Raw genomic sequence first — 19,512 nt, forward strand, 5'->3', positions numbered from 1 at the left:
CAGGGAAAAAAACAAAAAAACAAAAATGCTAGCGCCAAATGTATGTCATTACACAGTGAGAGGTCATCGGAAAGAACGGAGGGAAGGAGACCTCCCAACCTTTTCACCTGCCCTTCCCTGCCCAGGCACCACAGCGAGTGAGCAAAGAGTGAAAAGCAACACAGGTGAGCAGCAGCGTGGAGCAGAGCCACAAGCAGCCAGCGAAACCCCTACCGATGCCCAGACCTGCCCCCTGGCATCCCCAAAGGTGGCTCGGCCACACCCAACGCGGCCCTAGCAGGGAGCTGCCCAGCGGGGCCGGGACATTGCAGGGGTCACCAGCAGGGTGGTGAGGAACTCCGCCGTGCCTCCACCCTGCCGGGAGGCCTAGAGATAAGGGGAGGGGTGATCCGGCTGCAGCTCAGAGTCCCCCAGCTCACCACCTGGGCCCAGCTGGCCGCTCCAGAACTCAATATGCCCAGGATGTCAGTCTGGGAAAAACCCACCTCGTCCCCATGACGGGAAGGAGCGGGTTCCCTCTCAGCTCCCCTCGCTGTTAGAGGTGTATCGGGGGCTCTCCCTGAATCTCCAGGCCTTTCCCCCTGGATCTGAAGCTTCCTCCTCCCAGGGCTGAGTCTGGCAGGGATGCCCACCCAGGGGAGACAGTCTCTTCCTTCTCGAGGAAGAAGTGAGGGGCTCATCCCTCCACCCCGTAAGGGATGCCCATGATGCAGGCGGGCAGTTCTTGGCTCAGGAGAGCAATGTCAGAAAGGGCCACCCAGAGGCGATGGGAGGTGCCGGCTGTGGCCTTTCTCTCCCTTTCCTAACCCTCTGGTCCTCAGCCAGATTCTGATCTCGACCTACCCCCCGGTCTGGGCAAGGATGTCAAATCGCTGAATCTGGCTAAATGCATAAGAGACATGAACACAATACAGACACGGGGTCCTAGAGGGAACATGCATGTGCTGAGGACCTGGCCAGGAAGGGGAGTTCCCCTCCCCACTGGTTTCTGCAACCCCCGGGGAGGGGGCCACAGATAAAGCTCAGCTTCCGCACTTCCGGCTGGGCTGCTTCGCAATGCCCTTGGAGACCAGGAGTCTCCCCCAGACTCCAGAGGACCGGGGGACCGAAAGGCAGCATGGGCCAAGGACACAACAAGGTCACAACAGTGAGGTCAGCGGGGGAGAAAGCAGAGCGTGATGGACAGCTCAGGCCCCGGCCTCCCAAACCTCTGGCTGGGAATACAGGGGCGCCCAGAGTCCCCCAGATACACACCCACCCACCCCCCAAGACCTTAGCCACTGCATCAACACACCTCTTCCTGTGGGGTCTGGTGAAGAACCATCTCCTTCTCAGAACCCCACCTACCCAGGCACGGACCGAAGTGGGGGTGGGGAGGGAGAAGCAGAGAGCAAAGCATGCGGGGCTGACTCACAGAGGTCCGTACCAAACTGAGAATGTCTGCTCGAATCCTCCATCGTAGCCGGGCTCCCAGGACACGTTGGCAGTTGTCATGGAGACCTGGACCCGGACTCCGCCTGGGGCGTGGGGGCTGGTGCCTGGAGACCAAGTGGAGACCTCTCAGACCGAAAGAACTGAGCCTCCCTCCCCCGAGCTGGGCCCCCGAAAACCTTGCTGCAGAGTAGCAGAAGGCGGCACCCCACGTGGAGGGGCTGGGGCTGGGGGCGCTGGGAGGAGCTGGCGCCCTGGCCTGCTGGGTCGGAGGATACGAGAAGGAAACCCAGCCCACCGTGCCACCTAGTCCACCCGGCAGGAGGGGCACGAGCCCTGGGAGCGTGGGCCGAAGGAAAACCTAATCACTCCGTCACCCGAGGACAGAGCCCTGTGCCCGCCTCCAAGCACAGAAACTCCCTTACGGTCACAGGCAAAGCCAAAAAACCCCAAACCGCTCTCCTATAGGGTTCCCAGCCTCAGGAGACAGCCACACGCACCCGAACTCGGGCGTGAGCAGTGAAGAACTTCAACTTGGCTTGCCCTGCCCACCACGCATCCGTGAGGCGGTGCTGAGCAAGGTGCCCACTCCGCCGGCCTCACGTCCACACACGTGCCCTGGACCATCGCGGCTGCCCCTCCCAAGTGGCACATGGCCAGGCACTGCTGGTCAGTGCCTGAAACGGGCGGGAAATGCTCCCGGCGTGTTGGCTGTGGCTACCACTGCAGCTGTCAGCACCCAGAAGTGCAGGCAAAACGGTGCACGCACCTCAGGCCGGTCAGCGGGAGCAGAATGCCCGATGGTGCCCCAGGAGAGGTGAACGGCGGCCTGCTCTGTGCCAGGCCCCACCAGAGATCTCATCTCGGGGCATCCTCCTCCCAGATCCCCCGTTCCTGCCTCCCAGCTTCAGAGCTCCGAGCCATGGCTACTGGCCATGCAGGGGCCTCAGCTCTGTGTCAGGGGGTTCCTGGGTACAAAAAAGACCTCCCAGGAGAGGCCCCACATCCCCGCCCTCACAGAGCCCACAGAGGGTTCCGGTGACCTGCAGAGGCTCCAGCTCAGGGTGGACTGATGGCCAGAGACGCCCACAGTCCCCAGTACCCGGACCCCCTGCCTGCCCGCGGCCGTACCGATGACGGTCAGGTGGGTACTGGCAGTGATGCTGGTGACCACGTTGGTGGCGATGCACTCCCACTCGCCGTGGTCCTCCTTGCTCAGGGCTCGGAACTGGAGGCTCCCGCTGGGCAGGGCGCTGTGCTTGCTTCTGCTGGGCTTCCCTACCTTGGCCAAGCAAGGGGGCAAGGAGGAGGGCGGGAGCCGGGGAGGGGGGAGGGCGGAGAGGAGGAGCCGGGTCGGGCAGGGGAGGAGAGAAGCCACCAACACCTCAGGGTGGGAGGAGCCGGAAGATAGTGCTACCGCCCTCCACGCCCCCTGCCAGGGCGCCCTCGAAAGTCCCCTGGCCCCTCGGCACATGGCCCCCCAGAACAGACACCCTCCCTCCAGCACGCGTCCCGGGAGCCCCGGGACCCAGAGGTACCTTTCTCCAGGTGATGACAGGGAAGGGGTCCCCCGCAGCAGCACAGGGGATCAGGAGCTCCCGGCCGGCCTCCTGCCTGTACTCCCAGCCTGGTAGCACCGTGAAGTACGGGGGGTCCTGGAGGGAGCACAGCGGGCGTGGAGGTGGGCACGGGGGGCACGACGGGCACCACCGCTCGGAGGCCCCTGCAGCCCCGGGCCTCACCTTCAGGACGAGCCGTGCGGGAGCAGACTGGCCCATGGTCCCCAAGGTGTTGTAAGGCACACAGGTGTACGTGCCCAGGGCCTCTTCTGTGGCCTCCTCAATGCGGATGGAGCCGTCCTCCATCAGGGTCCAACCGAGATTCTGCCGCAGGGAGCAGAGCGGGGCCACGGTCAGGGGTGCGCACCAGTCCCGGCCCCAACAGGGCCAGACCCGGGCAGGGCGGCTCCACTAGCCCCCCTGGAGGGAGGCCGGGCAGAGACCAGCTGCCCTGGGAAGGGGTGTCTCGGTGCCCTGCCAGCTGCGGACCCCCATGGGCAGCAGCTGTAAGCTTGCCAGAGCTTCAGGGGAAGGCTCCTGGGAGGACCCAGACCCCCAGAGGCAGAACCTTAGTGTCGGGGAGGGTGCGTCTCATGGGTACCCCACATGCGTCTCTCTAGCACCTTCTCGACCTGCAGGGGGCGGCCGTCCTTGTTCCACTTGACCACGGTGGCCGGCGGCTCTGCGTCCACGGGGCAGCGGATGTAGCCGTGAATTCCCACGGGCACGTAGATCACGGGGGGCATGTTGAGGACACGGGCTGGGTCTGGAGAGGGTAGTGTCGGGGAGAGAAGAAAGACACGAGGGAAGTCAAGAAGACAGAACTCCAGGCGGGGGCCCAGCCACCACACAGGCACCCCCCAAAGTACAGCCCTTCACACCCTCCGCCCGCTCAGTGAACACTCGGTGTCCTCAATGCTCAACACGGAGCTGAGTGCTGGGCCCACCGTGGCCACCAAACCCCGGCCTCCTGGGCTGATGGCCCCGAGGCCACGCTGAGCCACCAGGGCAGGCTGCAGGCTTCTGTCTGCCCGGCCTCCAGGATGCCCAGCGCTTCTGTTCTGAATGCCCAGAGGCACTGAGGCACGAGCTGCCTGCCCCAGCCCAGCAGATGTGAACGCTGCTGCCCGGTGGGCGGGGCTCTCCTGTCCATTTCCCCAGCCCCTCCCTCGACTCCCACCCTCAAAGCCAACCCTGACCACCCCCTCCCCCACCTGCTGACCCCAAGTCCTATCACCGAGCTGGTTCCTCGCTCCACACCCTAAGCCCAAAGAGGAATGGATGGCCGTCGATTGTGCACGAGGTGGGTGAGGCCGAACCACAGGTGGCTCCGCTCTGTCCCTTCTGCTGGCTGCCGTCCCAGCCCTCAATTTCCCTTCTGTGCAGCTGGAGGGCACCCTCAGCCCCGGCCACAGAGCCGAGGACAGGCTCCTGGGGCAGCAGCGAGAGCCGCGCGCATCTGCCGTGTGGGTGAGTCATCCATCACCTTCCGATTCCCCCCGACTTCCCTGAGGGCTACCGAGGGGAAAGACGCGGAACTTCCAGGGAGGCGGAGAGGATGAATGAGCTGGGATCTTTCAAGCACTTGGAGCTCTTCAGAGAACAGCATTACATAAATACCAGGCCGAGGTATATATTTAGACAGAGCCTCCTACTTTTGTATGGTAGAGGGTGTGTTTTTTTTTTTTCTTCCTTTTCCTCCAAGGTTTTCAAAGCGTTTATGAATGGGAAATACTCTGAACACTGCTTTTTAGCAGAAATAAAGATCCTTGTCTCACCCACCTGAAAAATCTCACACGCACCCCGGGTTCTCTTTGAAGGCAGGAAGGAGGTAAAAAGGGATAAGTGGGAGAGGGAGACGGAAGCACCCATGGCTCGGAGGACCGGCCTCAGTCCTGGAGAGAGCCATCGCCCCTCCGAGACTCTCCCGCTGCTCTCTCTGTCCGCCGCTGCCACCTTCCCACACAGATGACATCAGCCAGCCAGGATCCTGCTCCAAGAGGCGTCCCCCTCCCCTTGGTTCCTTCGCGTCCGGCACAGCGCGAGGCACACGGTAAGTCGCTTATAATAGCTTCTTGCCTGGCTTTTTCTCACTTGTAGGTCTGGGTGGGACAGACCTGATGGCCTGGGCCTCACAGCTCTTAGCAACGTGGGCCTCCTGACACAGCACGCTGCCAGTCCTCGCGGTCAGCGGCCAGCAGAGTGGAGAGGTGATGCCTGGGCCGCAAGCAGCAAAATCATTGCACAGGGAAGAAATCATTGCACAGTAGGCATGGGAGCATGGGAGTTCTGGCAGGCTCCGGGTCCCGCTGGCTCCACCTCCACACGCATGCAATGGAGACAGGTGAGCGCCCAGCTCTGCGAGGCTGGGTCAGAGGTGAGCCGCCTCCTGGGGTCACCCGCTGTTCTACATGTCCCCAGTTCAAGTGCGGACTCCAGGTCTCCAGATGGTGACCCTCCTCACCCTGCCACTCCCCGCCTTGGCCTTCAGGGTGAGCAGTTCTCCTGCCTTCAAGTGATGGAGAGCCTGTCACCTACAGCAGCCACGGGGCCTTTGTTGCCTGAGTGACAGGACCATCAGCAAACCAAAAGGAAGAGGTGAATCCTCATGGCTCATCCTGCTCTCTCTCACAATGGCTGGCTCGCAGGGGGCGGGGAGCAGTGGCTCTGCTGAAGTCTTCAAGATCAGGAAAGTGAGTTCTTGTGCTCGCACAAAAGCCCCCCATCGTTCTGGCACGAGAGCAGCTCATTCCCTGGGAGCTCGGCAGCCCCGGAGAAGGGGCACGAGGAAGCGAGAGGCAGCCAGGTGCTGGGGGAGCTGGACCGGAAGAGGGGCCTGTCCCCTGGCCCCTCACACTGTCCAGGCGGATGGACATCTAACCCCACATGGGTTCAAGCTACACCTCCTCAGACACCGAAGAAAAAAACACCACCAAGTGTCCCGAACCTTCCGGAACCCCCACCAGCTGAGGCCCGCCCTGCCCCTACTCACACTGCACAGTCAGGTAGGCGGAGGCCGAGGGGGAGCGCCCCAGGCTGTTGCTAGGGACGCAGGTGTACTTCCCTGCATCCTCGGGCTTCACCCGGAAGATGATCAGGGTGCCGTCGATCAGGATCCGCACTCTCAGCTTCAGGTCACTGTAGAGGAGACGAGGCGACACAGGAAAGCGGGGGGGCGGGGGGGGGGACAAGGATCTTCCATGAACACCAGGGGAGCAACGCATCCCCTCACCCCCACGCACGAGGAAGAGCCCAGTGCGCCCTTGCATCCCAGGGCCTCTCGGTGCAGACACGGCCCTCACAGGCAGGACCTGTGCACGGACCACCCCCTCCAAGTTCCCGGAGCCGCAGGGCAGCTTGCACAGGCCCTGCTCGGAGGCCTGGCCAGGGGCCCCTGGCCGCCCCGCCCCCAGGAGGCCTGGCCAGGGTGCTCACTTCTGAAAGTAGACATTCTCGTCCTGCCAGTACCAGGTGTAAGTGAGGTTGCCGGGATACGCCTCCGCCCGGCAGGTCAGCAGAGCATCCTGGGATATGTTGACAGTGATGTTCTCAGGAGGGGACACTATGAAGGGAGGCCCTGGAGACACAGGAAACCAGCATGACCTCACCGGGCAGGGCCAGGGAGAAGGGAGCATCAGGGCCTCTGGGAAGGGTGTTTGGTGCTTGGAACCGAGAGGGAGGCTGGGGGCAGCATTGGCCCGAGGTAGCAGCACAGCCCCAGGCCGTTGTCATGGAGACGCTTCTCGCGGCTCTCAGTGCTCAGGTCCTTACTCTGCCTACAGGTCCCAGAGATGCAGGTGGTGCTGGATGTGTGCCCCACCCCCTTGAGCCAGCGGGAGACGCCTGGCACCTACCTGCCCCGTGCCCCCATGCATAACCCCTCTACAAATGCTAGCCATTTAACACCACACACACATGTGCACGCACACACACACACACACACACACAGGGTCCTTCCTGCCCATCTTCTCTCCGAGAGCCCTGAGGGAGGCCCCCAGGGCTCTCTCAGTCCAGAGCAAGGAGCAATGCTGCCCCAGAGGAGCGAGAGGCATGCCCTGCTCACCCAGCAGAGGGTAAGAGGGCACCCAGAGGGAGGACTTGGGGTGGGGGGGGCAGAGCAAAGAGAGGGAAGAATCCCCGTCCCCGGGCTGGCTTTCCAGGCAGCTGCAGCTGCCCTGGCCGCGCTCTCCTGCAGGAGGCCAGTTATCCTCCAAACTGCAGAGGGAACCCTAGCCCCATGCTACTCAGCACAACAGTCAGCAGACAGGCAGGAAGAACTGACCAGCAGTCCTGGCAGCCCGGACAGCCACCACCAACCTCCGGCAGCGGGCAGAGGCAGAGCAGGTGGGTGGGCTCAGAGAAGAGACCTGGCCGCCCAGATGCCACCCCTCTGAACCCTCTGGGCCCTGGGCAGGGCAGCCTGGCATTTCCAGGTGCTGCCCGTGCAAACCCCAGCTCTACCAAGTGCCAAATGCCCTCAGTTATTTAAACCCTACCTGGGCAGATACAGAAACCCACCCAGCATGGGCCTCATGCCACCCAGGTGACAGCCACGGCAGGCCACCGTGGGAGCTCCCGCATTAAGTCCGTGGTATTTGGGAGGTGCCCTGCCCGGCTCCTCACAGCTGCCCACTTCCCCCTGCCCCCAGCTGGGGCAATCACACTCTGCGGGGCTCCCAGAGAAAGGCCCCAGGCACAAAGCAGCCAGGGAGACCCATGTTACCTTGCACAAGCAGGTGGGTGGTGTGGACTGCCTCTCCCTGGATGCTGTATGCGCGACAGGTGTAGGCACCTCTGTCCTCCCGACTGACCGACGTCACCGTCAGGCTCCCATCACTCACCTGGGACCAGGGAGAGACGAAGCTCAGCACCACCTGGAGCCCGCCCAACGCCCCCCTCAGGCGGAGGGGGCCTGGGGGCTCACGCACTGGGGGAGACGGAGGAGGGGCCTCGTTTTTCATCTCCCTCCAACGACAGGCCCAGCCAGTGTGCCTGCTGCTTCCATCTCCCTCTGTGCCTTTGCACAGCGTCACTGGTCCCATGGAGAGGGAGACCGCCTTGGAGAGGGAGAAAGAGGCGAAGGGAGGGAGAAGGGAGGGAGAAGGGGGAACAGTGGCCCCACCAACAGCACACCTACCTGGTATTTCCCACTAGCACCTAGGAGTGTCCCCTCCTTGAGCCAGGTGACAATCGGCTTGGGGTTCCCAAAAGCTGTGCAGGTCATGGTGACACTGCCCCCCTCCTTGGCCTCAATGTACTGGGGGGGTGTTTCTGTAAAGGTGGGGGGAGCTGCAAAGAGACCGCAAAGGCTCAGGGTGTGATTCGAGGGCTGCTGCCCCGCATGTCATACCCCTCCTACACCCCTCCCCATCAGCCACTGCACCCACACCAGGCACCGTGCCCCGGTGATCATTCCCGCACCAGGCACTGAGCCCACACCAGGCACCGCACCCACACCAGCACCGCGCCCACACCAGCACCGCGCCCACACCAGGCACCATGCCCTGGTGATCATTCCCGCACCAGGCACTGAGCCCACACCAGGCACCGCACCCACACCAGGCACCGTGCCCCGGTGATCATTCCCGCACCAGGCACTGAGCCCGCACCAGGCACCGTGCCCCGGTGATCATTCCCGCACCAGGCACTGAGCCCACACCAGGCACTGTGCCCTGGTGATCATTCCCGCACCAGGCACTGAGCCCACACCAGGCACCGCACCCACACCAGCACCGCGCCCACACCAGCACCGCGCCCACACCAGGCACCATGCCCTGGTGATCATTCCCGCACCAGGCACTGAGCCCACACCAGGCACCGCACCCACACCAGGCACCGTGCCCCGGTGATCATTCCCGCACCAGGCACTGAGCCCGCACCAGGCACCGTGCCCCGGTGATCATTCCCGCACCAGGCACTGAGCCCACACCAGGCACCGTGCCCCGGTGATCATTCCCGCACCAGGCACTGAGCCCACACCAGGCACCGTGCCCTGGTGATCATTCCCGCACCAGGCACTGAGCCCACACCAGGCACCGTGCCCTGGTGATCATTCCCGCACCAGGCACTGAGCCCACACCAGGCACCGCACCCACACCAGCACCGCGCCCACACCAGGCACCGTGCCCCGGTGATCATTTCCACACCAGGCACCACCCGTGCAACCATTCCTCGTAGGCTCATGCCTGACCTTCTTCAAGGCGTACGGAGGGAGGAGGGGAGGTGAAGACATGCTCTGCCCATGAATCTTACACTGGGAGAGGAAACCTGGAATTCAAAGCGTGCCTGGCTGTGTCCAAACTCTACACATTTTCCGTTGTATTTGGCAAATTCCCAACAAACCCACGTTTGCTGAGCATCTGCAGGGAAGCACTGAGCTCAGCACTAAGACGGTGACAGACAAGACAGCTGTCCCCAGGCTCCCACAGAGCCCGCAGCTGCTGCCACCGGCTCCGCAGACGTCCCATCACCCTCCCTTTCACCTCATGACCACGCGTGACACCCTGCTTCCTCGGCCCCAGCCCGGCCAGGCGTGACACCCGGACACTCGCCGCCTGCCTCCATCGGGGCCGTGAAAGCCAGGCTGCTGCCTTCCTAACGCTCCTCTGATTATGCAAGGCTGCCCCCCTCCACCGCCACCTGGCCACCTGCGCTGGAGTTTTAACTAAAATGCCATGGTGTTGGATAAAGCTTTTAAGAGCCTGGGCCGCACTTCTCAGAGCTGCCTGTAGAGGCAGGATGGTCAGTCTTGCCGCCTGGGACCATCCGTTCTCTGAACACCAGCCCTGAGAGGTTGCAATGCCATGCTCAGCTCATCTCGAGGCATCCAAAGCTCAGGACCAAGTTCATGCACCAGCCTGCCCCTCGTTGGGTAACCCTGGGCAAGTAACTCAGCCTCTCTGGGCTTTCCCTGAAGCCCCCGCGCTCCAGGATCGATGTGAGAAATACATCTGTGTGGAAAAAAGGATCTTGTAAAATGTAAACATGCACAATCACTATCATCTCCTCAGGAGCTTCTGAAGCAATGAGAAGATTTCAGGGCATTTTAGCCTTGGTGCTCCCCTGCCCCTCTGCCAACCTCATCTATCATATTTCCCCCCCTTCTCTGTGCTCTAACCATATTGCCTTCTTTGTCTACCGCAAATGCGCCAAGAACATCCAACCGCAGGGCCTTTGCATGTGCTGTCCTCACTGCTTAGAGCTCCATACAATCGTCTCTCCTTTAGCTCATGCAGTTCTTTGCTAAGATGCCATCTGGCCTGGCCTGGTCAGCCGATCTGAGATGGCACTTCTAGCATTCCCTGCCCCTTAGCCTGTTTCATTTTCCTTAAAGCACTTATCACTACCTCTCCTTAAGAAAGCAGAGATTGCCCTAACCGGTTTGGCTCAGTGGCTAGATCGTTGGCCTGCAGACTCAAGGGTGCCAGGTTCGATTCCGGTCAAGGGCATGTACCTTGGTTGCAGGCACATACCCAGTAGGGAGTGTGCAGGAGGCAGCTGATTGATGTTTCTCTCTCATCGATGTTTCTAACTCTCTATCCCTCTCCCTTCCTCTCTGTAAAAAATCAATAAAATATATTTTTTTAAAAAGAAAGCAGAGATTTTGCCTGGCCAAGTGTGGCCCAATGGTTTAGTATCAACCCATGAACCAAAAAGTCACCAGTTCAATTCCCAGTCAAGGCACATGCCTGGGTTGTGGGCTCAGTCCCCAGTAGGGACAGCTGATTGATGAGGTTTTTCTCTCATTGAGAGAGCAGAGATCTTTTCCACAAATCCCACCATATGCCCAGCTTTCAGCATAGTTCCTGACATGTAATAGAGTACTCCACAAACATCTGTTGAATGTATGAATGAATGAATGAATGAATGGGTGTGCATACACATGCACACACCTACAGACCAACACAAACAACACAAATAACTCCTTAAGAGCATGAACACGACCATTTTCTCCCATAACCTCCTAAGCCCTTAGCTCAGCGTGGGCACACGGGGACTCTGGGAGAGTGAATACTGAATGAACTGAGAAGCACATTCCATCACACACACACAGACACACTCTACAGACATCCTCAAAGGAGGCAACTCTCATCCAGTGTCTCCTACACCAAGAGTAATGGCAAAAATCATCCAAACCCTAAAAGGGGATCCTGTCCTCACTCCCAGGCCTCCCCTCCTGCCCCGAAATGTGCGCCCACTTCCAGCAGACACCCCCCCCCCCCGCCGCCTTCACCCCCTCAACCGCGCCCCCACCACCACCAAGCCTGCCCCTGGAAACACAGTGAATACAGCCACAGCCTCCACTGCCTCTGGCATCGGGCTTAAAAGAAAGATAATAAATTAAATTATGTCCTGAAGTGACAAATTAATTACTAATTACATAATTACTTTATTATTTAGGTGCTAATCAGGAAAGTACTTTGAACAATTTCAAGTTTTCAGGAAAATAATGGTTTGAGCCTGGATTATTTACTGAATTCGGTGTTAGCTTGCCAGCTGCGTTCCAGGCCTCATTCTTTTCTACAAGTGCCCTATAATTACCAGTGCAGGTTAGACATGGGCTGGCCTCGCCTCCAAGGAACTCACCAACCTAAAGGGAGGCTTGGCTCGGGGGGGGGGGGGGGGGCGCGTGGAGGCGGGGGAGGTATTTTGTATGTGATAAAGAAATAATTGGGTTTGTTTCCACACAACCGATCTTCAAGAAAACGCAGAAGGAGAAGGAGACAATTTGTAATTCTAATTTTTCACTGGCCTTTCCATTTTCCAAAGGTGATCCCTGTCAGAAAATGCCTGACATTAAACGTTCCAGTGTGGAAGCCATGGCGTGGTGGGGGCTCCAGCCTCCTCAGCCAGGACAGCATGTACGCTGGGATGAAGGGAAGGGAGAAGAAAGGAGATGAAGGGAAGGGAGAAGAAAGGAGAGAGAGGTCTCCCGCTCACCGTGGGAGCTGTCTGTGCCTGTTCTACCTATTTGGGAGGTAGGCTCCTCGGTAAAGGCAAGTGAGGAGCCTGGTTCGAAAGCCTGGAGCAGATGGTGCACATCCTTAGCTTTCCCAGCGAACACTCCTATATAAATAACCTGCCTGCGTTCCCTGAGCCCTGAGCGGGCCGGCTCGCCTTCCTCTGGGCTTCCGCGCATGCTGTTCCCTCTGCCTGGAGTACTCTTCCCCACCGCCCCACCCTGCACCTGGCTCACTCCCCGTCCCTGCCCGGTCGCTCTCTCTGCACAGGGTGGTTCCCCCAGAGACACTCCCAAAGCCCATATCGGACTGTCTCTGGACGTGGCTGCCCACCGCTGTGCCCCCAGAGCCTGCCACAGAGCGGACGCTGGGATTTGAATGGGTAATGACTGGTGACGCACAAGCACTTTCAAACCATGACAGCCCTCTGCATCTTGCAGCCTGAAGTCCTTCCTGTGTCACCCTGCGGCCACCCTCTCCTCTGATTTCATCTGTGTGTGTTTTGGTTTTTTTCTCTCGAGAAGGAAGATGGCCAGCATCTTACCCATAATTACCCCACAGGTCATGAACCCTTCAGACACCGGGCCAGGCACATTCCCACACAGCGCTGCCCTTAATCCTCACGGCGGCTTTGCCAATAGGCATTGTGCTTGGTAACTGAGAAAACCGTGGCTCAGGGAGGTGACTTAAGTCGCCCAGGATCAGACAGCTACCACGTGATGGATTCATGACATCAACCAAGTGTCTGCAGCCTCTAATTCCATGCCGGTGCCACTCCGAGCAATTAGGAGGCCCCGAAGAATCGACTCCCACTCATGCAAACGAAGACAGAGGCTGTACCAGACACACAACCCTACTTCCTGCCCTGCAAGTAGTGTCTACGGACGCCTGGGTCTCAGGCTGCTGAATGAACACCAGCAGGAGGACAGGAGGAGCGGGGGAGCAGGGGAGCTGAGCCGGTGCAGGAAAGGGCACAGGAGAGACAGAGCAGCGTGGGGACTCCTGGCTCAGCCTTCAGTGAGGCTTTCAGCCGCGGGTGTGCCTCCCTAATGATGTTTTGCTGGGGCTAATATTAAGATGAGTTTTCATTCCCGGCACACACAACAGCTTGCAGCCAAAGGAGGTGACTCAAAAGCTTGCCGGGTGGTAGGGACAACCCACCCAGGATTTAAAGCCAGCCTCCCATCAGTCTCTGGGGCCTGGCTGACGCGAGCCGGCTGCTGCATCGAATGGGTCCGGCAGCCTGGACCAACACGGGCCCAGGCGGCCACTTCTAAGTCTGCTCTTCCCAGAGGTCAGGGCTCTGGCTCAAATGCTCTGTGCTCCCAGGACCTGGATGGGTTGGGCCCGCCGGACCCGAGCCCTGGGAGGACGACCCGGCCCCACAGGTGGGCAGACGGAGCCGTCCCTCGGGGCAGGTCGGGGCAGGTTGATGCTGAGAAGCATCCGAGCGGGACGCCATCCATCCCTCTCCCGACCACGGCACCTCCAGACATCAGAGCCATGAGGACCCAGCTGTGTGTGCTCGCCCAAGCCCATGCGCCGTCGAAGCCTTGGGAGCTAGCAAAGTGTCTGCAGCACAGTGTGGCTGAATACATTTCGCCAAACGCTGAATAAGGAAGAGTGAGGGTCTAGCCAGAACAACAAAACACAAACATCTGCTCCCCCAACACAATGGGGTTCACTCTCCTTCCACTGTTCCCCAGCTCCTCCTGCCTCCTCCAGAGGAGGCCTTCTCAAGTCAGGGCGCCCAGTGACACAGGGGGCTCTCCAGCCAGGGCGACCCGGCCCCCCGCCTGGGCCAACACAGAGCCAGCGGCTCCCCTGCAGCCTCGGCCTGGGCCTCCTCGCCCGAACGCTGGAAAAGCATGGCACACGGCACAACTCGTTTAGCCTGAGCTCTCCATAACTGACAGCCATTAAATCGTTCCCCTTCCCAGGATCCTCCTGGTTTAGGAGACGGTAAACCCGGTCCGGGCAGGGGCTGACCCGGGTGCGCTCAGCTTCGTCTTCCCAGCACCTGGTGCAGAGCGTGGCGCACAGTAGGCCCTCAGCACATCTGACGCAAATGAATGCATTTCACAAGGAACCAAAATGTCACCCTGCAAAGGAAGGCAGTAATGGGGGGACTCTGGGAACTCCACTGGAGGGGGGAGGCACTTCCTGGCTGGCAGGGTCTCTCCGAGGCTGGGAACGGTGCCTCCACCAAGCCTTAGCCCCGGTTTTAAGAACCAGATGCCTTCCTCCCAGTAAGGGAGGAATCACCGCCCCTCCCCCAACACACACACACACACACACACACAGCACACCCCTGCCCCGCGCCCAGGGAGCAGCTCCTCCAGGCTCCCACTGACCCGAGGCTCCAGGGAGCCAGCTGAGGGGTGTGGAGGGGGGCCCAGCGTGCTGAGGCTCCTCTCTGCAGCAGGGATTGGGAGTAGCGATGGGGTGCCGCCCGAAAAGAGGCTTCCCCTCCAGCGGGCCCTCAGGCAGCAGGCTTCTGGGGGCTCCCGGCCGGGAGGAGGCCTGTACTCACCGTTGATGGTGAGGTGCACCCAGCTGCCGTTGTGGAAGGTGTCATACTGCTGGTCCAGCATGAGCACTTTGCACTCGTACCAGCCCTGGTCCTCAGAGCGAACCTGCTCCAGCCGCAGCGAAGCTTTGTCGTGAAGACTCGCTCGGCCTGGGGACAGGCGGACAAGAGCCCAGGGGTGAGGCCCACACCTCGTCACCCCACCCCGGCTAAAGGCACAGGCCCCATCGTCACCTGCAGGCCATTCCCGGGGGCAGGGCCAGAAATAACAGCTGGCCCCGACCTCTGGCCGCAGGTGGCAAAGGAAAAGGCATAAAGCAGTGGTTCTCAACCTTCTGGCCCTTTAAATACAGTTCCTCATGTTGTGACCCAACCATAAATTTATTTCCGTTGCTGCCTCATAACTGTCATGTTGCTACTGTGATGAATCGTCATATAAATATCTGATATGCAGGATAGTCTTAGGCGACCCCTGTGAAAGGGTCGTTCGACCCCCAAAGGGGTCGTGACCCACAGGTTGAGAACCGCTGGCATAAAGCCTCAGCCATGGAGTCCCGGTCCCTCCCACTCTCCAGCCTCAGTGGGTCCCATCCCAGCTGCAACTGCCTCCCTGCTCTTGGCACTGAGAAGAGCTCAGGCCTTAGAATGCGCCCCTTCTTTCGAACATCGCTAGGGACAAAGGGAAGGCATGAGGGATACAGAGATGAGGGGGAAGAGGGAGGCAGAGAGGGAGAGAAAGGGAGGGAGGGGAGAAGAGAGGGAAGGAAGAGGCCAGGCCCCAGAGCACTTCCATTCAGGTGGAGTAACACCCCTATCCCAGCTGGGCCCCGCGCCCCATACCACCTTCTGTCTGGCAGAGGGAAGGCAGGCTGGGGACCAGGGTGCTAGGACCCCTCCCAGCCCTGATACCAGGGCTGGCAACACTGCTGGTCCAGCCAGGGCCCAGGGCCCCAGGAGCCGAGGCCACAGGCCTATGAGCTGGAGAGTGAGGACAGGGCTGGCCAGCAGAGCAGACACCCTGTGGCCTCCTTAACTCTACCCTCTTCCTCCCAGAAGTCATCCTTGGCTCCCTGAAAGTTTGTCTCACAGCTCTAGAAGGTAAGGTTGGCAGCAGGAGCCCAGCAGAATGGGGAGCGGCCCCCCTTTCTCCGGACAAGGGAGGAGGCCCGGGCACCCTCAGGTCCTCTCTCCCCTCCCCCAACACCTCAGCCCGCCTCACTCCAATGTCACAACCTCCTCCGCCTTCCTCTTGTCTCCGCACTGGCAATCTGCCTAAAGCCAGACTATCAAAGCCAGCCGGGCCAGAGAGAGGAAAGGAGACACAGGCGCAGGAGGGAGGGAGAGAAACGGAAGTTTTCCGAGAGAAAAGCGGTGCAGACTCAGGAGCCAGAAGGAAAGATAAAAGCAGTGTCCTGCCAGCTTCCTCCCGTCCTTTAAACCCCAACGCACAGGTACACACACGTTCATGCACACACACGCTCACACAGGCACACGCTCACACAGGCACACGCTCACATATGTACATACTCACACACGCACACACTCACACAGGCACACGCTCACACATGTACACATGCACACACTCCCACGTGCACATGCTCACACATGCACACACTCACATGTTCACACATACACAAGCACATACTCACATGCTCACACACACTCACACTCACATGCTCACACGTGCACACCCCCCACCTCCCCACCAAGGCTGGGGGCAGGCACAGACAGTGACTCAGTGTGGCCGCCGCTGGCAGGAGCAGCTGTGGCAGAGAGCAGGCGGCCGCCACAGGCACAGACACACACTGACACCCAGGAGGGAAGGAGGCCCAACTTCAGCGCCAGAGGGAGGTGTGGGTACAGGCAGACGCAACACCACAGCTGCACACGACCAGGCTCAGTGGCTGTGACTCAGCTCCTCCCGCACAGAGCTGCCCTCCTGGCCTGCCCCCCCCCCACACCCCCACCCCAGACTCCTGCTTCCTGCCTGCATCACCTCCCCTCCCTCTCTCCCCACCGCGGAAACAAAACCTACCAGAGTCCAAAGGACAGGAAGGAAGAGGCAGAGACTGGAAAACAGCTCTCAGACCCGTGAGAAGAACAGAGGAGGCGACGGCTAAAGGCAGGAGGAAGCTTAACCACCCGGCCCCGCAGGGGAGGGGCAGCCCAGCCAGAGGCGAGGACAGAGGCCAAGGGGCCAGACCGTACCTGCATACTCAGGGTCCACGTGGGGTGGGTAGTAGCCGAACTTGATGAAGATAGGGATGGGCACCCCGAACTTGAACCACTCCACAACGTAGGGCGGGGGCTGCCCAGTCACTGGGTGGATCACGTCGCATCGCAGAACCACGGCCTCGCCAGCTCGCGCCGTCACAAACTCGGGCTCCTCTCGCAGGCCGTGGGCAGCTGAGGGGACAGCAAGGCTGGGATTTAGAAAAGGAGGCGGCAGGAGGTCCTGCCCTGGCGACCCCAGAGGCAGCCCCCTGTCCACGTCCAAAGACCTCTGCCCCTTCCCCGGGCCGGCTATCCCGCAGCCCTCCTCCTGAAGAGGAGCTCGCTCACCCCCCAGAGGGTCCCCAGTGCATCCTCTACCTCCCCCACCACCCTGCCAACCATGAACCTCAGGAGAAGAGGAGGGGGGAAGAGCACAGGAAGGCAGTTCTCCCCATCCTGCAGGCCAGCCCTACACCCCCCCCCCCGAAAAGAGCGAAGCCATTTCCAAGCCCTCCCTGTGACACCCCCGCCCCAAGAATTCTAAGGGGTCTGGACACTGAGAAGATGGAGGGGCCTCAGCAGACCCGTGGCCAGGGCCGCTATGGCCGAGGGTGGATCCAGACTATCTCCCTGCACCAGGAGGCTTTGCGCCAGAGCCTGGTGGCGCTCCCTGCCTCCTCCCGCCCCTCCTCCTACACCCACCCCACTCAGTCTGATGTTGGCAGCACAAAACAAGAGTGCTCCACACAGGAGCAGGGAATCCCTACAAGCTGAGCAGAGGCTGCTAGGGGCGACACTAGAGAGAAAAGCCCGGCCAGGCCCCTCCTCCCACTCCCTGCTGGGCCTGCAGTGGGGGGTAGGGGGAGCTCCAGCTCTCCTGGTTCCAAGCCCCAAACCCATCATGCTGCAAAGCCCCACATATCACCATTAGGAGAGCGGGGTGCTGGGGACAGAGTCGGCCCTGGGGACCGCTAACCCCAGCCAGCTGCGGGGGAAACACCAGTCCATGAGCAGAGGACAAACCATACAGCTGGACAGGGAGCACCCATCCTCCTGGCAGCGGAGGGGGACACAGTGAGAGACTCACCCCCCCCCCCAAGCTGGAGGTTAACCCAGACACTGCTTCACACGACCCAACAACAGGCTCCTGGACCCCTCAACGCTAGAGCCCCGACAGGACGTGTGCAGCCCCCACCTCCCGCCGGACACTCCTCACTCCCACACCGGCCTCCGTGCCCACAGAGTCACCTTGTCCAGCTGACTTCCCAACCAAAGGGCAGCGGAGGAAGCCTCCCCATCCGGCCTTCCCTCACACCTCCCAACACAGCCCCAGGAGAGCAGGGCTTCCCGCATCCCACCCGCTTCCCCTCCCGGTCCCTGCGGGCAGCACCATGGACAGCAGCTGCTCACTGAGGCTGGAAAGCAGGGAGCCACTGGGCCCGCCCACTACTGCATGGAGAGGATGCCCAGAAGAGCTGTCTGTCTGTCTGTCTGTCTGTCTGTCTGTCTGTCTGTCTGCCTGCCTGTCAGCTGCCTCTGGTTCTTCATACACCTCTGACCCCTGTGTGCCCCTGCCTGTCTCCTTCCTTCGTCTTTGTCTCTCCTTCATGCCTCTCTCTGTCTTTCTCTAGTTGTCACTGCCTCTGCAGTGTCTGTCTGCTCTCTTTCTCGCTCCTTTCCCGTGTCTCTATGTGTCTCTCTCTCTTTGTGTCTCTGTCTCTCTAGCTCCCACTCTCTGCGGGTGATTCTGTCTGCTTTCCTGACTCCCTGTTTCAATGTCTCTATCAGAGTGTGTGTGTGCGTGTGTGTGTGTGTGTGTGTGTGTGTGCGTGTGTGAGTGTTGGGGGGGGGCACATGGATTTCTGTTTGGCTGTGCATGGGGAAGGGGTTCTGCCCACTTTATTTCCCCTGTGGGCCTCTGTCGGTGTGTGCTCGTGTGTTTCCGTGTTCCGTCGCGTTCTGTGTCTGTCTGTCTGTTGTTGGTGTGTCTCCCGGTGTCTCTCCTTCTCTTCCTCCCCCTCCCCCACCCCTCGCCAGCTTCTCCCCTGCAAGTTGCAGAAGGAGGAGGAGGCAAGACCTTCCGGAAGCTGATTGGCTACCAGTGACATCACTGTTTTCTAGAGAAAGAGCTAAGATCACAGAGTATTTTTGGAGCAGAGTGTTGCACTCACCTGCCTGAGGCCCCAGCAGGTTTCCCAGTTCCCCACCCCCAGCCCTGCTGCAGACTCAGTGTGAATTCCAGCCCCTCAGGGAAAGCATGAAGAGGCCCTGCTGCAGTGATGCCTCCCCCACAGCCCCAGGGGCACCCTGATCGGGCAGGGCCTGCCTCCCAGCGTCTATGAGCACAAAGGCTGATCTTCACCCAGGAGGAATGGGCTACCAGTGAGAGGGAGTCAAGTGCATGTGCATGTGTGTGTAGCTCTTGGCAAAGGGACATGTGGATGTGTGTGTGCACAGGTTGTGTGCACATGTGTGTGCAGCACAGACTTTGGAGGAAATGAAAAGAGGAAATACAGAATGGTGCAGGGGGGAGGAGTTATTCCCAGGGGTGGGGGGGATGGACACTGTCCACAGAAGGGGGCTCCTTCAAGGCCTTGGCACTAGAGCCTAGGGCAGGAGAAAGAGGGACTGAGCACTGCTGGGCAGGTGGCTGCCCACCTCTGCCAGTGGGCTGGCCCTAGAGCTCTCTGGCTACTGGGGTTGAGGACCTTGTGGGGCAAGCCCAGGAGGGGGGTGGGCTCTGTGCTCTGGCATGGGTTCCCATGGTGCCAGCTGCTCATTCACACCTCCTGATGCCACCTTCTCGCGCATGGCAAGG

General features: G+C 60.5%; 1 protein-coding gene across 7 annotated transcripts in view; it reads right to left on the reverse strand.

Moving 5' to 3' along the window:
• The window catches only part of IGSF9B (immunoglobulin superfamily member 9B), a 58,309-nt gene that overhangs the window by 30,656 nt on the left and 8,141 nt on the right, over positions 1-19,512 (reverse strand). For 6 of the 7 annotated variants that reach the window (XR_009450156.1, XR_009450155.1, XM_059676991.1 and 3 more), the window contains exons 2-12: positions 16,689-16,886; positions 14,484-14,630; positions 8,128-8,279; positions 7,714-7,831; positions 6,426-6,567; positions 5,983-6,128; positions 3,614-3,756; positions 3,174-3,314; positions 2,970-3,086; positions 2,563-2,713; positions 1,415-1,538 (exon numbers count right to left, since the gene is read on the reverse strand). Coding sequence is in view for 5 of the 7 variants with exons in the window: in XM_059676991.1 (XP_059532974.1) it covers positions 1,415-1,538; positions 2,563-2,713; positions 2,970-3,086; positions 3,174-3,314; positions 3,614-3,756; positions 5,983-6,128; positions 6,426-6,567; positions 7,714-7,831; positions 8,128-8,279; positions 14,484-14,630; positions 16,689-16,886 (1,579 nt within the window). In the remaining 2 variants the exon portion in view is untranslated. The remainder of the gene's footprint in view (positions 1-1,414; positions 1,539-2,562; positions 2,714-2,969; positions 3,087-3,173; positions 3,315-3,613; positions 3,757-5,982; positions 6,129-6,425; positions 6,568-7,713; positions 7,832-8,127; positions 8,280-14,483; positions 14,631-16,688; positions 16,887-19,512) is intronic. The other variant, XM_059676992.1, reaches the window with a different exon arrangement.

Source organism: Myotis daubentonii, chromosome 19 (assembly GCF_963259705.1).
Source record: "Myotis daubentonii chromosome 19, mMyoDau2.1, whole genome shotgun sequence".
Lineage (NCBI taxonomy): Eukaryota > Metazoa > Chordata > Mammalia > Chiroptera > Vespertilionidae > Myotis > Myotis daubentonii.